Consider the following 17,539-nt stretch of genomic DNA (forward strand, 5'->3'; position numbering starts at 1 on the left):
TTTCGAATCTCGTTTCGTTCGCGATACACGATACATTCCCGGAATTCGTGAAAGAAATCGGTGAAATTCGAGCCGAGCTCCAGAATCGTCGAGTGATTTATTCAAAGAATAAATCAGAGTGGATCGTATATTTCAAATGGGCGATTATCGAATTCTAAATTAGTATAGGAGAATTCGTTCTCTTGAAAATGTTCCATCCACAAATGTATTAAACGTCGTTAATGATATAATTCTCGGAGGATACGCGCGACGTGCATGTACGAAATTGAATGTGAACACTCGAACGACGAGCGACAATGAGCTCGTTTCGCAAAAAGTATTACTGAAGTATGAGAAGACGCGATAGACATTATACGAAGTGAGTATATGCTATTTACTCTCTCTCTCTCCTCATTACATTAACCATTTTCATTGCATTAAACGGATAAAATGAATATTCCATCGATTCGTTAATTATCGCTGCGGTAGAAATTCAACAACAACGATTACTTTCCACGATTAGCTTCGACAAAGCTCGGTTAATAAATAGCGACTCTCGTATACACGAGTATACGGCGTGTAAACATCACTGTACCCATTAATCTCTTCTTTATTCCAAACGTAATTCGAAATTCTCCTATTATCTTGTAATAATATCCAATATATATATATATATATATACACCTCATTTACCGAATAAATAAAATATTTCCTTGTATATCATTTTAAAAACAACGATCAATTTCATTTGAAATTTTTACTCTCGATATCTAGTATTCTCGAGTGTTCTTCGCCGATAGCGTATATCTCGAATATAAATTCAAGATGAAGAGAGAGAGAGAGAAAAAAAACACCACGCACAGACACGCGCAAAGAGAAAAGAAGTTACCTCTCGGTGAAAGTTTACATAATCCGTTGAACGAGTACGATATCAAGCGTACCTAATTTCGCGATCTTCCTCTTTCTCTCTCTTCGGATCGTTTTCCTTCCTGTACACGATTCCAGCTGGAACAAGGCTCTGGGCGTGTCTGCTCCTCCGTGGAAGGAGAAACCGTGATTTTACTTTTGAACGGAGGTCTCTCCTACCCGTTTGCCAAGGAAGGGGGCGAGGAAGGATCGACGAAAGGATGATCCCAAGCCCGATGAATGAACGGGCCACTGACGTCACGTCCAACCGGATTTCCTTCTCTCGTCGCGCCTGGAAAGAGGAGGAAGAAACGAACGAGAGGAAGAAATTTTTTCAAGGTAATTATTATCAACGCGTTTCTTCTTCTTCTTCTGACCTTATATTCGCTCGCCTAGCAACCCTCGTCTCCCATTTCGTGCTCGATGAAAGGGATTCGAATCTGCGCCTGAAAGAAGGACGGAGAGTTACACGAAATAAAAAATTCCAAATTGGATTCGAAAATTCTTTTCAAACAATTGAATCTTACCTACCGTAAGAATTAATTGATAAAAAATTCAAATTTCAAATGATACGAAATAAAAAATTCCAAATTTGGAATTAAAATTAATTGATAAAATATTCAAATGATAAATAAAATCGGTACTCCTCGAAGATGATCAATCGTTGTTACGTTGAGATTCACGTTCCTTCTCCTCTCGTATGTACGACACAATGGACGAGTTCGAAATTTTGGAATTTCGTGGACGAGTGGCGGCTTGTGCGAGGAAGTTATTGGGTTATTTCGCAACCGAAAATTCCTCGTCCGCTCGAAAGGAGGGAAAACGAAAACGACAAGAGGCTCTCGCGTCATTATCGACGAGGGTCTCCGTCGTGAGAGCCGCGGCGGGGTCAGAGTAGAAAGTGGTGTCCGCGCGCGCGATGAAGGTCGGATCCGGGATGTTTGAACCTGATCTATACCAGTTTTCTTTCATTCACGCGAGAGAGAGAGAGAGAGAGTTCATATCACGCGTCAATTTCTTTCTTCCACCGGAAATCGCGCGAGCAACCAGCGATTTAACCAGACTCTTCACTTTGCGATTATCGCGTGGAATAGGATCCATCGAATTGAACGCGATCGTGTTGGACGCGCCAGTAGATCTCTCTCTCTCTCTCTCTCTTTCTCTATCCCTTCCAATCAGATCTTATCCACCATACCCGTTTAACGCCGTTAAGAGGTCTACACGATTTGCCGCTCTCTAACAACAGCGTTTTGTTAATTGGAGGATCCTCGTTAATTGCCCCGCGTGACTTCATCCGACGCTCCTTTCGAGGAGAAAACTCGGTTCACGCATTGAAATCTATAATTTCACCCGAACACACGCACACAGTCTCCAATTAAGTAAGGAGTTTTTTTTACTATTGCTCGAACAAATATAATTTAGATTTTTAACTTTTGGTTTTGTTAATTGGATCTCTCTTTTCTTTCTTTATTTAATTGCCCCATATACCTTCGTAACGTGCGTAACCTTAATTTCCAGCCAAGCGTTTTTTCTTCTTCTTTTTCCTCTTCTATTCACACTTTCCGTGATAAATACGTCAATAAGAAATATTCATAATCCAACAATAAAAATCGTTGAATAATTTCCCGAAAATTCGGGTCATCTTTATTCAAATAATGCCTCTCGCTCACTTATCTTATCTTATCTTGATTTCTCCATAAATATCCAAATCAGAAAAGAATCATCCAACAAATGCACCTTCGAATTTTTCCTTCGAAATACTACTCGCTACTCTCCACGAGAATACTCTCCGAGAGATGAAAGGGAACGGAGGAGGCAAGATTTTTCTCACCAGCCGCCTCGTATCCGTTATCCGTGGGCAGGTCGCAGGTCGTGCGATGGGCGGCTGTGTACGCCGTGGTGGAACACCTATCCGCGCCCGCCTCGCTCGAATACTTTCCTCGGTACGGGCCCCCTGCGTTAAACGGCCCGCGCGTGGCCACGCTCGGAGCCCGTGAGAGCATTGTGACGACACGTCCCGTGCCACGGCAAATAGGAAGAAAAAAGAGACAGGGTGGGGCGGTGACGCGGACCGCGCCGAGAGGAGGGGCCCGCCAAATATATAAGGTAAAGAGATTGCACGGATGGACCACACGAAATTTCACTACGGACGGGACGGGTTTCGGGAAAATTCGGCGCCCATTTTCATCCAATAGTTGCCTTTACAATCCACACGTATACGTATATATATATATATATACGTATACATATATATACACATATATATATAAATCTCGACTTTTCGTTTCGTTCGAGAGAGAGAGAAAGAGAAGTCATGAAGATACTCGCGATCGCATCGATCTTGACCGTGGCCGTGGCCGTTGGCCAGAGTTTGGACGATTGTCTGCAGACCGACAGCATCTCCTGCGTGCAGAAAAGCTTGTACAGAAAGGCCAAGGAGTTTTTCGACAAGGACAGCTTGGAGCTGTTCGCCGGTGTCAGCTTGGTGAGGAACGAGCGCGGCCAGGGGAGAAGCTCGAGGAGTGGGAAGGAGTTGATGTACGAGCAGGAAATCGACTCGGCTAACAGTGTCACGGACAGGCAGACAGCTCTCGAGAACTTCGTCAGCGAGGAGGCTGGGCAATTGTTGACCGGTCGCAGCCTCAGGGTGAATACAATTATTTACGCATTCACGAGTTGTAATGTAAGGGTTCATTTCTTAAGAATTCGTTAATCCTTCGTATTCGCAGATCAACTTTGCCCCAGCTTTCGAGAAGATCGGGGAGTCGGCGCGCGCCATTTCGGACTCGGCGCCGGAAGAGGTTCGCCAGGCGGTCGACGAAATCGTCGAAGGTACGTAGCGATCTATTTCTAATTATCTATTTTTAATCGAGATCCAGTGATATTCCATTTATGGAATATATTTGTCGACGTGTAAAATAAATAGATAAAATACTCCATTTGAAGAAAAATTCGATTAAAATGAATTCTGTTCGTTTCCAGGTCGAGGGAAGAAGAAGATACTCAAGTCGATCCTGCCCCTCCTGATCGCAGCGAAAGTGAAGATCGGCGCGTTGGCAACCCTCGCCTACTTCGCCATCGGCCTGATAGCGAAGAAGGCGATCTTCGCGTCGCTCATCTCGCTCGCCATTTCCGCTTTCTTCGGCCTGAGGGCGCTCTGGTCCAAGAATTCCCACGACATCACCCCGTACAACGGTTGGGCAAGCGGCAACAACGGTTGGGCAGCCACCCCCGTAGCGAGCGGATGGTCCTCGGCCAACTCGTGGGACGACTCTCACGGCTACGCGCAGAGCCAAGCGTATTCCGGATATCATCATTAATCCTTCCCTCTCAACTTTTAGCTCCATTCGCGTAAACGTCTCTCTTTCTCTCTCTCTTCTCCTTTTTTTCTTCTTCCTCTTCATTCTCTATCCCCTCTTTCCTTTCCCTTCTTTTTCTTTTCTACAGTTCCTGAATCGATCTAACAAAAAATTTTTATATTTATTTCGCTCTATTTATCCGATATAATAGTTAGACGCGACTATCCCCATCGGGGGGGAGGGTCGAAGTGTAAATAATGTTAATATATTATATTATATAAATATATATATATATGTGTGTGAAGAAATTGACAGGATTTCGGAATCAAACAGATAGAGGCTAGTCGTAATAAAAGAAAGAACGAGAAAAAAAAAAATGAAACAAACTCTCCCTACGAGGAGGAGGTCACACGCGATGACCAATTTCTCTCTCTCCATTTTCCACCATTCAGCATATACTCCTCCCCGCAATTAATTTAATTAATTAATATCGATCGCAGTTGAAACACCATCTAGTCCACGTACACGATTTAGATGAACTCCCTACCTGATTGTCTAATGTAACTATATATGTATACGTGAACCGTAGGTTTAAAAAGGAAAAAAAAAAAAAAAAACAAAACAGAGAACGACACGAGAAAATCGATTCATTTTTCTCTTCCTTCAAAGAAATATCTTCGAGTCTTCTTCCATTCGATCGAAAATTCTACCGGATCCGAAACGACGAAAAGAGAAATCATTCGCCGACTTTCCAACCTTTCCAGGAACCTCCGAAACCGTCTCCCCCCCTCTCTCGTTCCCCTTCCCTTTTTTCATCGGCGAAATTTCAGAACGAAACCGGCCTCGAAACCGGGCCCTCGAAATCGAGACGGGGCCCGATCTCGTCGGTACGACGAGGGGAAAGTGCATCGGCGATGCGAAGCCGAGGCGATTCACCGCGCATCCGGTCGAGAAGCGTGGAGAATAGGTGGAATAGGATGGGTCGATGGGGTCGAGTTCTGCGAATCGGGTCGGTGGATTCCAGTAAATCTTTTGCGCGACCGATGTCCTTAAGTCCCAGATAGAGGAAAATGAGCGGCTGGAAAGGAGGTTGGCGCGAAATTGCCGTTTCTTCCGATATCCCCCGTTCAGGGGGCCAGGTAAAAATCCTTTTTTGCCCACCGGTTTCTGGGCCACGAATACTCGATCGGATTGTAAAAACATTTGTTTGAGGAGTCGGCCCTCGAACCGATTTCTTCCAAGGATCGTGAAATTTTCAAACGAGGAATTGAGAATCGGTGGTGGTCGAGATAAAAGAAGAGAAATAAGACTTCATTGGATGGAACGAAGGTGAAACGAGGAGGATCGAGGGGAAACAGGAGTGTCACGGCTCGTTACATCCGGCAGGATCGCGAGGAATCCCGGGGAAAAAAAAGATGCGGAATTATTCTGAAAGGAAGAGGAGAACTTTCGTTGGTGGCAAAGTGACGGGGAGAGGAGGGGCATGTATTAATCATCTCATCTCGGTATTTCTCTTCGAGAAATCTGAATCCAATAATATCTTATCGATCCAATATATATAAATAAAATTCTTTTTCCTGAATTTCAAAAAATAATTTCGTTCCCTTGAATCGAATTCATAAACCAATTTATATTATATATATATAAGGCAATCGAGCCCGTGAATCGTTCGATTTCTTCGTGGAGAGGCAGAAACTCGGGCAGAAAAATCGGAACGCGTTACAGAAAGAATAATTCGCGACATTTGTCAGAAAAGAAAAAGAAAAGAGGAGAAAAGAAAAAGGAAAATTGGCGCTGCGAATTTCGAATGATCGAACCAACGAACAAACAGAAGGCTTTCTTCTGGATGTCAGAGAAGCAGGAATTTCACCTCGTGAACGCGGCGAGGCCTTCTATCTCGAGTTTATTAGAGAGTCGTAAACGGCGGCAAAGTCATGGCCGGCTCGCTCGTATCTGAATCTCGGCACGGTTCCTCCTCGAGTCCGCGATTAGTCAAGTCTCAAGAGTTTCTCGCGCGTCACACGGTTTCTTCGGATTCATTGGTTCGAATCCTTTCCTTATTAGTGGGGCCTCCCCCTTACGGGCGACGCGCGACAGATGTTCGGCGTGATTCGAATCGCGGCGGCGGTTGGTCCTTGGTAAAAATGTAGTAAAAGCGCGACACGGATTCCTCCCGTGGAACGATACAACGGAGTATCGTTGGAAATTGGAAAGTTTCGAGAAGACGCGTCGATTTTCGAAGGAGCCTTCTCCGAACCGGGTTACGAACCCGTCGAAAATAATTTATTCGAGCTGTGTAAGCTCGCTTTACACGTTTTACACCTAGAAACAGATTGGTCGATGAATAGGAATTTTAGTTTAGTTTAATCGTTCCAATCCAAGGAAGAGGACTTGGAAATTAGAGGAATAGAATTATCTTCAAAAGGAAGAATTCTCTTCGAAATAGCCTGCACGTTATTATTACGTTATTTAGGTCATTTTGCTCGATTGTTTTGTTGTCCATTTAAAATTGCAATTAAAAGAGAAAGAAAAAAAATGGTTTCTCTGCAATCTTTCTTTTACATACGTTAAGTATATCCTGTATCCATCGTGATTTAAATAAATAAAGTGCGAAAAATAAGGCGTACTCGATACGTAGACACGCTTCGTTCATCCGGAAGCGGGAGAAACAAAAAGAAAAATTAAATTCCAACTTTCGAGAGGAAGCCGGGATCGATACACGCGAGCGGCGTGTCACGCAACACCTTGAACTTCGCCGTGAATTTCGAAACAACAATCGCCAGCTGACCCGTTACTCTTTCCCGCGGCATCGTTCCGCTCCTCTCGAGGCTTCTTCGCTCTCTTGCTCAGACTGCTCGTCTCCATTCCAATTATAACGCATCTAGATCTTCTTCTTTTTCCATGCACACATGAAATATATTCGAGAATCGAATAAACAGTTTTCATCAATCTCATCATTCAACGTCGACTTACTTCCAAACATACGTATATATACATATATATATATATACTTTCGATAACGTTTCAACAGCTTTCCGATCGGTTGAAAGTGTGCTGTCCTCTCCACTACTCTCTCACACGGGCTCTTAACCTTTGATTCCCGCGTTCTCTAACCATAATGTCCTCGATACTCGAATGGCTTCTGCCACTAGAAGCTAGCGATGGGATCGAATTCTATATATATCTTTTTTGTTTCTGACTGAATCGAGATCCGAGCAACACGTCCAAGATTCGTATTGGAAATTTTTGGCAAGTTAGTATTATTTAATACTGTCTTCTTTTTCTTAGGGAATAAGTAAAACACGGATAAAATAAATCGATCTTATCAATCGATGATTGATATATTCAATCCTCTCTTTTTTTCCTTACTATGATAAGTTTCATACCCTCATTGTTCAATTCTACTTCTCCTTTTTAAACTCCTTTGTTCAACTACTCGCGAGCCGCTCGATCCCATCGCTACTAGAAACCGTTCTCCATTCCGCTAAAACGATTACATTACGTTCCATCCTTTTCCACGTATTCGAGTGCACGCATTCCACACGGCTGTTCCCCGCTATTCTTCTTCTCGGCGCGAAATCGAGGTGTCATTTCATTTTGATCGAGGGTGGCCACAGAGTTTGTGCTGTACCTTCCCTTTTGTTCACGTGCACGCGTACGCCGGCACGTAAGAGGCCGCGCGTCAGGTGGATGATTCCTCCGCCTTGGGCGACATTCGTTCTCGAGGGCCGGCCGATCTTGATCCCCGAAACCGGCCTCTCCCTCTCTCTCTCTCTCTCTCTCTCTCTCTCTGGAAGGGAGCAGATACGGATCGGGGAGAGATGAAGACAGGTGTGCTCATGAAGGGGAAGGAAGAGAGGAGAGGAAGAAGAAGAAGAAGAAAAAAGAGACGAGGCAGCCGAAACGAACGCTGGGCTCTCGACCCAGTTGTAAATGGGTGAGCGACCCCGTTCTCGAGATAATATCTCGCGTCCATCATACGACGATGAATTTTTCGATCCATGTCAACCTCTCTGGCAATTAACGATCCACTAGATGTTGCGTTTCCATGCTTGAGGAGAGCGTGGGGGTAATCGTGGGAAACGATTGTACGACTTGTACGAGAATCGATCCAATTTTTCCATTTCGAAATAATTTCTTTCCAAACGTTCGAGAAACAAATGGATTCGACGTTTCTTTTCTTTATAAGAATAGTGGTGACAGCGAAATTTTATTTATAAAAGTCAAGCATTTTGTTGGTAATTGATTCAAACTGCATTTGTAATAAATACAAATATACGAATCTTTCTTGACGCGAATAAGAATAATTGTCATTCGTGTTTCGCAATCTTTACGGGGAGGAACGATACCAATTTCGTAATTCAATATCTTAATTTCTGGCCTCGAATATGTTGTTACTCGTGGAAGGAATTTAACGACATTAAATCTCGGCTAACTGTATAAGCGCTGTAAGGACCGGTCTAAAAGTAGCTTCCTACAACTTGGAAACAGTGTCATACTGTTCCAACAGACTGTAACACCGTTGATCATTCCTCGCGATCGAGCAACGTAATAAGGAAAAATCAACAATTTTCGCAATTCTCCAAACATTCTCAAATCCCCAATTTCCGAGATACGATGAAAAAGTTTCGCGCTCGAATCCCATCTCCGGGAATATAATAAAATCGGGGAGGATCTTTTCTTTTTTTACACCTCCTCGATCACGATACGTCACGATATGTGTATTTATACGTCGCGTGCATTACAGAACGCGAACGATCTCCTCCCAATAATAATAAATAATAATAGAGAATCGACGAAGAAGAAGAAGAAGAAGAAGAAAAGGAGAAGAGACACGTGAAGTCGTGCGAGAAATCACAAGGGAGCCCCCCACGTGTCCCCCCACGACATATGCGCGGCCGCGTATAGTAGATTTCCCTCGTTGAAATCTCGAATCGAACGAGGCTCCCTTCTACCATTCCAGGAGAACCTTAATGGAGTCCGAACCGAAGTAGGTCTGCCGTGAAGAAGAGGAAGAGGAGAAGAAGAGAAGATGGTACTACATCGTCGAGCCAACAACAACGTCATAAAAAAAAAAAAAACCGACGAGAAAAGAAAATGCAAGTGCGTTCTTTGTTTAATAATCCTCTAATGTAATCCCCTTGTATTTATATATATTATATCTCTGCATGCGCATCGTGCATACAACTTGTGCGTATCCTGTTCCTTCTCCTTCTCTTTCTCTTCCTCCTCCTCCTCTTTTTCTTTCTTTCTTCTTCTTCTTCTTCTCTTTTTCGCCGTTTCTTGCCGAAATAACAAGGATCGGGGAGAAAGGAGAGGGATGCAACGAGGGAAGGAGAGGCCTCGTAGAGAGAAGGCCTTGGAGGCCTTCGAAGAGAGGGGTACGAGAGAGAGAGAGAAACGAGGGGGAGTAGAGAGGGGATTGCAACGCGGGGAATAGAGGGAGACGGAATGGTAAGCGAACGCGAACTCTCGATGGCCTGTGCCCACGAGGTCTCCCCTCGTGCGATACTTCGGTATAAAAGCAAAGCAACCTCTTTTGGATGTAACACACGAGGTTCGATCGACGCTCATCCTGGCGTCCTCTCCGTGGCTCGACATTCGTTACTCGCGCGATCGTATCGAGGGATATTAATAAGCGACTTTTTTCCAATTTTTTTTTTTTCGTACGGTGGTGATTCTTTCTTCTCCTTCTCCTTCTTCTTCTTCTTCCTTCTTCTCCTCCTACTCCTCTTCTTCTTCTTGCAACTGTTTGTCGAGGATCGTTGGATCTTGAAGATGAGCAAGTACTTTGTGACCGTTCTACTGTGGCTACTTCCGGTACTGGCCGCGGCGCTGCCGGCCAATGACAAGCCTGGAACCGAGAACGACCTCATGGCGACCATATACACCGATTGTTTGAAGAAGGAGTCGATCAACTGCATCAAGTACAAAGTATTCTCGTACGTGGACAAGATGCTGGCCGATAAGGAGGATTTCACGCTCACGGATGGCATCACCGTGGTCAAAACGTCCAATGCCAACGAGGAAGGTGCACCTAGGTCGGTTCTCTTTTCTCCCTCTTTCTTTCTTTCTAAACTTTTACGATTATTACGAATTGATTTATCGTTCTTAAGAATTTTCCTTTTCGCGCGTTTCATTTCTTATCGCGATCATCGTAATTGCAGATCGATAGAGTCGAGCGACTTGGACACGCTTCTGTTCGACCGCCTGGGCAGGTTCTTGAGGACGTATTCCATCAAGGTCGATCTCAAGGGGACCGATATCCTCGGCGCCATCGAGTCTGCCGGGCGAAGTTTCGAGGATTTCACCGACAACGCCGTGGAAAGTCGTGGCAAGAAAAGTAATTAACAATCGATCGATCCCATCTACTAACTACTACGTGATCTTCACTCGTGTAACTCGTGTAACCAGTAGTATATATATATATACTCTTCTTGATTCCATCCATCACTAATCGGAACTGCAGGTACTTCGTGTCGCAGGAGTCGCGATCACAGTTCAATGATCGATCAATTTTCAATCTTCCAAGTTTTCGGCTTTCGAAGCGTCGTTTCGGGCTCGACGTTTTTCAACCGCGGCGTCGGCCGTGCCGAGGAAGCTGGCCGCGAGACGTTGACCCACTGAGGAACTGGTTCCGCTTCCCCTCGAAGCGGAGCCCGCAAACGGAGACGCGATCACCCGCGAGCGAGGAGAGAGAAAAAGACGGGCGACAGAGACCTCCTCTCGAGATCTCGTCGCGCGAGATTTTTGACATACTTTCTTCCGTTCACGGGGTACGTCGCCTTGACCTTCGCCTATTCCACTTAAACGGATCTCTCCGCGCGTATCATTCTGAGAAAGGTCGGCCTCCTCCCCCCCTCTGCTATTATCCCGTGGGAAGTTCCGTGCATGAGAAACAGATCTCGCGTGTACGATTATATCGTAATCATCCAGAAGAGAGAAATCGTAGTCGTTCCACGGCTGACCGAAAAACTGAAACAATCTTTCTTTCTTTCTTTCTTTCTTTTCGATGGATATAGAAACAAACTCTTTGCTCTTCCTCTCCGTGCAAATTGATATCCTGATAAATTTTCGTTCATCGTTGATCGAGAAAATGGGGTACCTGATACGCGATATAATTCTCTCACGAATCGTTTCACAGAGAAAGCCCAGAAGATTCTCGGCCCGCTAATGATGGCCCTGGCCCTCAAGGCTGCAGCCCTGTTGCCGTTGGCGTTGGGCGCGATCGCCGCCATCGCCGGGAAAGCGCTCCTCGTGGGGAAAATCGCTCTGGTCATCTCGGCCATCATCGGGTTGAAGAAGTTGCTTAGCTCGAGCGGGAAACACGTGACGTACGAGGTGGTGTCGCATCCTCATCACAGCAGCAGCCACATAGTGAGTCACGACGACGGTGGACACGGCGGTTACGGAGGAGGTGGCGCCGACTATGGCGGCGGTTATTCCGGCGGAAGCAGCGGCCACGGCTGGGCAAGAAGTCTGCCTCAAGACGCCCACGAGCTTGCTTATCGCGCCCACCAACCTCAACCGCAAGCATAAAGAATCTCATAGAAAGTCACTTTCCTCCTCCTTACCTCGTCGTCCTTTTGATTCCACCACTCTCCACCTACCCCCTTCTCCCTCGCCCTCCATCCTCTTGCGCTCTCTACTTTACGTTTATTTATTATTTATGTTCCTGTTCGATCCAATCATCTCAACCTTTTTCCATTTCTTCCTCCATTTCTTCTCCTTCTTCTTCTTTCACGAATTCCTCGAAATTCTTTCCTTTCGTTCTTTTTTTCCACGAGGAACCAGTACCTCCGCGAGATACTCGTTCCATGTATAGCGTATATATATATATCTCTATTTATATATATATGTCGAGCATTGTTTATTTATTCAATTGCGCCTAACATGACCTAGTATTTATTTAATTCTATCTTCATTCGATTCGTGTGTTATTTGTTACACCGCCTGCGTATATTTGTTCTTTGTAATAAAGAGATGACGGAACGGCGCGATGCGGCGTCTTGTCCCAAAGAGAAAAGGGAAAAAAAAGAGAGAGAGAGAAAAGAAAAGAAAAGAAAAGAAAAGAAAAGAAGAAAAACGAAAAGCGTACGTGAGCGTGAGAATCCGTTTGCTCTATTTATTTATACTTGCACTTCGAGCAAATTATTTATTTTATTATCGTAGGGTGGCACCACTCTGGTCCAACTGATGACGAATCACGCGCGTTCGAGCTTTTTCTTTTTTTTTCTTTTTCTTTTTTTCTTCTTTCTTCTTACCGCTTATTATTTATGAAAACGAGCGAAAGTAGCGTAGGAACGCGTCGTCGTTCGGCGCATCCATTGATACCTGAACCAGATACGAGTTAATGAGTGTGAACACGTTATAGGGGATTCCGGCTAGTAGTAGTAGAAAGTACTCGTTTGCATGCAACTCGATTGTATTGTTTTCTTTTTTCGATAGAGACAGAGAGAGAGAGAGAAAAGAAGAAAAAAAGGGAACAAGCTCAGAAATTTTCTCCACGGTGAGTTATCTTTCCCGCGAAACGATGCGAAATTCCTCCCGTCTTAATAACGTCGTAAACAATGTAAAATATCGAATAACCAACGTCCACTCGACCGTGTCGCTACTGACCCAGCTTCGTCCAACGGCTCGTTTAATGGCTCGTAAACCGTAAATGGCTCTTTTTCGCCAAGCACTCTCATTACTAGCCACTTAGATTACCGGCGTCGGCGTAGCGAAACCGGATGCGCCGTGAACTTCCAACCGGTAACCTGCATACCTCCTATACCCACTGTATAATAACCAGATAAAACGTTACGCGTACGTTGTACTGCGGACGGTGCAAGGACGACAATGGAATGAATATTACGGATCCCATTGGCGGGCGCGTGTACGCATCGGGTTTCCTCCGGAGAGGAGGGTATCATCAACGGGGATCACGAAGCGGAAAATGATTAGGTCGATGGGATCGCTATCGAGCAGGAAATCGTTCTGGTTCTTGTGCAACTGGTGGCGCTAGCGAGATCTAGCGGTCGCTTTCGCCGACGCGCAGTAGAGTATCTAGAGAAGAAGTGTAATGTTTAATTACTCTTATGTTATAAATAGTTTATTACAAGTGTTGTAAGTTTGTTTATAAACGATACACACTCGTTTATAATCCCTTTCTTTCTTACTCGATTATTTCTAACAATTCTATCAAATATACCTGTACAGAGTTATTGTTAATATATTAAATAAAACTAAAAAAAGTAAATACGATTCTTTTAAATATTATTACTCGTTATAGTCTCTTCTTCAACTATGATAAAAATTTTATTTTACTGTTTCAAAAATTCAATTTCGCGAGTCAAGTTTAACGAGACATTTCTATCTCTATAGCGTCGTCTCGATACGACGAAATTCAATATTTTAAATCGTTCTCGATCCAGAAGAATTCCCTCTATCGATCGATTCGACGTCGAAGCGTGGGAGAGAGAAAGAGAGGGAGGGAAAAGAAATCGAAGCGGAACAGGTCCCCCCAATCGAAATTTCAAATCGAAATTTCTTGCCTCGCTGCCTTCCTCGACGCTTCACCGCGCCCCCCAATGCGAATCCAAACATTAAGAGGAACGATGCCCCCTTCGAGAGGGGAGGGAGGGAGGGAGGCCACGCGTATCTACGCGTTTTCACTTGGCGAGTTGACCCAGTTACCCCGGCCCTCCCCTCCGGCCAGGACGAAAATGGCGAGGATGCTATGGCAAAACGCAGGATAAGAGGGAAAAGCGAACTCTAACCAGGACGGTTGATATATATATAAATACGCACATACGATGACTAACGGTCCCCGTTAATTAACACAGCTTCGTTTCTACTTTTATTCGTGTCATAAATGTAGAATACGCTTATCCAAGCAGCGTTACATCTACCTCAACCGCCAAACAATCGTTCCTCGTTACAATCTGTTTAATCCATTCAATGTTAATCAACCCCCACCCTCTCTCCCCTCCCCCCTTTCTCTCTCTCTTCACCTGCTCGCGTGGAAGTGCTTTCGATTTCAGGCTTATCGAGATACGACGATAACGCGGGAGAAAATGAAAATCGTTTCTTCTCTCTCTCTCTCTCTCTTTTCAGATTTCAAATTTCCATCGATTTAGATATTAGATTTCGCGTCGATCGAGAGATTCAAGCGACGACAAGGGCGTTCCGCTCCGGAGTAGCGAGACGATTCGCCTGGATCCGAGGTTTTATCACCGATGGATCGAATCGCGGTAAAAGGGAGGGGAGGGGATGGCTCTCCTCCTCCGCACGGGGAGAAGGGGAAACGGGGAAATTGACGCAGGAGAGGACGATCCCCGGCTGCTCTCCGTCCATCCGGCGTGCAACAACCCCGACGCGATCTCTCAAGTGATCCTTGGCTTGGATGAAAATGCTCCCACAATGACGGTATTCGTACGCGGCGCGGCCGCCACGAGAAGGTGGGGGGGAGAATATCGCCAGCAACGGAGGTACACCTGACCAGATATATAGAGCTAGGGCAGGGCTTCCGTTACGGACAGTCCAGTTACAGTGCTCTGTGCAAGCACGCATCTCACGCGGCCCAAAGTGTCAAACCGAGCGAACCGAAGGTGGCCGAACGAAACTTCATCGAGAACAAACCTTGCAATAATAATAATAATAGTAATCTTGCTTCGGTGGGTATGGAAGGGATAGAAGAATTTTGAGAATTTTCTTCGGGAACACGAGGTGTGTATGTACAGTGGCACTGTGTACTTTACACAGATTTTCGTGGGTTTCCAGGGTTTCGTTCTACTTCTCGAAGAGAGACATGGTTCGACGGTTGGCGCATTGTTCCGTTCATCTGGCTCTCCTGTTGGCCGTGGCTTCGGCCAGGTCGGCCGAGACCAATCCCACGACCAATTCCATCGACGGGGAGGCGGGTAGATCGGCAACGGGGAACGGCAACGTGTTCGGGGATCTACGGCAGATGTATCAGATCTACAAGGAATGCGCGGACGAGGATCTCAGTTCCTGTTTGAAAGTGAGGCTGTTGTCGGTCATAGACAGGGTGTCGAGGAGCGTCCAGTTGAACGTCGCGGACGGAGTCACGTTCGTCCAGGACGATCCAATTTCGGAGGCCAACGTTGCGTCGGACGAGCCGCCGAAATCGTTACAGGAGATCGAGGCTAGCCTGCCGAGAAGTTTGGAGGACAAGGAGGACGCGTTGAACGCAATGATCTTCGACAAGGTGGTCAAGTTCTTCCAGAGCCACACGTTGAAGTTGAAACTGCCCAATGTGGAGGAACTTCAACGGAGTCTCGTCGAGGAAGGTGAGAGAAAAAGTTCGAAAAGAAAATCGAAACTCCAAACTCTCCGATCGAATCCCCTAATTCCCAAAGCAATGATCCGAAAAAAAGAAAGTCCCCAGTTCCGGTTTCCCGGCTCAGTAGACCGTATGGCCCACTCTTTTCCACCACTCCACAGGAATGATCTTCAATTTTCCACTTCTCTCCGAACCCTACTCGAATTCTATCCAATCTTTCTCTGATCGAAGTTCGATTATTATCACGCAGGTCGCAAAAAGAAGAAGAACATGAGCGGTCTTCTCGCCATTCCCCTTCTGATCGGTGGAACCCTGGTGCCGCTAGCTCTGGGAGCGTTGGCCCTCCTGGCCGGGAAAGCTCTGATCGTGAGCAAGCTCGCTCTCGTGCTGGCCTCCATCATCGGTTTGAAGAAGCTGGTGTCGGGAGGCGGGGACCACGGCCACGAAGTGGTTCAAGTAGCTGGTGGCCACGGATCGAGCGGATGGGCGAGATCGAGTCACGACCTCGCCTACTCCGCCTACAAGCCCTCGTCCTCCACCTAACAAAGGAAAACAAAGGAAGACGACGAGAAAGAGAGATCAAGAGATTGCCCTTGCCTTTTCAATCTCGTTAGACTTCGCTTTCACGAATCATGTCCTTCCTCGACGTCCAGATGTCGCTTTTCACCACGACCGTTCATCTCTCTCTCTCCTCTCTCTCCCTTCTCTCTCTCTCCCTCCCTCCCTCTCTCCCTCTTTCCCTCACTCTCTCTCTCTTTCTCACACACGCACATACGTTACGCTTCCCCATTTATCCCCAAACAAAACGAAACGAAACACGAGAAAGAAAAGAGAATCATTCCATCGTCTCACACCATATTTATTTATTTGTTGCGCGCGGAGCTGCTAGCCAGCCATGTATATTTATAGATGTATGGAAATATATTAAGATCAAGATTCGTCCGTATATCCGTCGATCGACTTGCTCTTGCAGAATCCTTTTCATCCCAAATATTACTCTCTCTCTTTTTCTAATTAATAATTTCTTTCTTCTCTTTCTTTCTTCCCAACGAAATCCAACGAGATTTTTCAAAAATCTCATCCAAGTCTAAGGGGAGGGGGCGAATTCCTCGAGGCTCGTTGAAAGTAACGCTCGACCCCAGAGGGGAGAAGTTTCGACACGCACACAGCCTCTGGATGCAGGGCAGGAGAGCGCGATCCGCGCTCGCACTTCCGTCTTTTCCTTCTTCCGCGCGGGGCAAGAAAGCTGGGAAGAAAGGCGGAGGCAGAGGGGAGGGCAGAGCGCGCCGTTGAGTTACCTAGATACTAGAAACTACCGCACGCACGCACGCACGCACGCACGCACGCACACGTTACGCACCCGGCAAGGTCCGCAAGCGCGCGCGCACGCGCCCGAGCGCCAGACGCGCGATCGAGAAGTAAACCAGGCCAGTCAGCATCCGCGCCGCCGCCGAGTCTTCTCCAGCCTAACACTCTCCACCGTCCACGGAAGAAAAAGCCGTGTCTCTCTCTCTTAACCGCTCACCCCTCCCCTTCCCTCCCTCCCTCCGCCCCATCGATCCATCGATCTCCCCCTCCCCGACCCCGACCACGTGATGATCGAGGTTCATCGATCCTCGAGCGCAATCTCGGGTCAGGTGGTCCCGTTCCGAAGATGCCTCTCCTCTTTCGGCCCTTTTCGACACCGTGAGCCGAAAGTAGCCGAATGCCTCGCCTCGTTTTCCACGAGGAGGAGGAGGAGGAGGAACGAGGGAGATGCCGTCGCAAATTTTTTTAGAGAAGCTTCGCTCCAATCCCTCTCCCCCCCGATTATTCGTTTCATTTCGAGCAGATCGATTTCGAGAGGTGAAATTTTACGATCTTACTTAGGTGGATTAAAACAAGATTTTGGAATTGTTCATCTCTGGTTCTCTTCGTTTCGATATATATATATTGGATTGGATTTGAATTTGGAATTTCTGGAAATTCATTCCTTCCTCTCTATCTCGATTATGGAATTATGGAAAGTGGAACGTGAGCCGTTTCATTCTTATTTTCGTTCCCTTCTTATTTTTTAATACACGATAGA

At 46.0% G+C, this 17,539-nt stretch overlaps 3 protein-coding genes across 4 annotated transcripts; all 3 read left to right on the forward strand.

Annotated features, from left to right (window-relative positions):
- Positions 1–3,009: 3,009 nt before the first annotated feature.
- LOC725729 lies at positions 3,010–4,783 on the forward strand. Its single transcript, XM_001121541.5, has 3 exons — positions 3,010–3,532; positions 3,615–3,717; positions 3,868–4,783. Exons 1-3 carry the CDS (start codon positions 3,200–3,202, stop codon positions 4,203–4,205), a joined length of 774 nt encoding a protein of 257 aa, XP_001121541.1. The 5' UTR covers positions 3,010–3,199; the 3' UTR covers positions 4,206–4,783.
- A 4,934-nt stretch (positions 4,784–9,717) lies between these two features.
- Positions 9,718–13,287, forward strand: LOC552558. Its single transcript, XM_016916685.2, has 3 exons — positions 9,718–10,225; positions 10,352–10,527; positions 11,329–13,287. The coding sequence occupies exons 1-3, from the start codon at positions 9,963–9,965 to the stop codon at positions 11,721–11,723; spliced, it is 834 nt and encodes a 277-aa protein (XP_016772174.1). The 5' UTR covers positions 9,718–9,962; the 3' UTR covers positions 11,724–13,287.
- A 1,401-nt stretch (positions 13,288–14,688) lies between these two features.
- On the forward strand, positions 14,689–16,417 carry LOC107965608. 2 transcript variants are annotated; one of them, XM_016916686.2, is made up of 3 exons: positions 14,689–14,842; positions 14,949–15,478; positions 15,722–16,417. In XM_016916686.2, exons 2-3 carry the CDS (start codon positions 14,977–14,979, stop codon positions 16,012–16,014), a joined length of 795 nt encoding a protein of 264 aa, XP_016772175.1. In that variant the 5' UTR covers positions 14,689–14,842; positions 14,949–14,976; the 3' UTR covers positions 16,015–16,417. The 2 variants fall into 2 exon arrangements, with proteins under 2 accessions (XP_016772175.1, XP_026301478.1); XM_026445693.1 differs by lacking the exon at positions 14,689–14,842 and adding an exon at positions 14,871–14,894.
- Positions 16,418–17,539: the final 1,122 nt, after the last annotated feature.

The sequence above is a fragment of the Apis mellifera genome, linkage group LG15 (assembly GCF_003254395.2).
Source record: "Apis mellifera strain DH4 linkage group LG15, Amel_HAv3.1, whole genome shotgun sequence".
In the NCBI taxonomy this organism is placed as follows: Eukaryota; Metazoa; Arthropoda; class Insecta; order Hymenoptera; family Apidae; genus Apis; species Apis mellifera.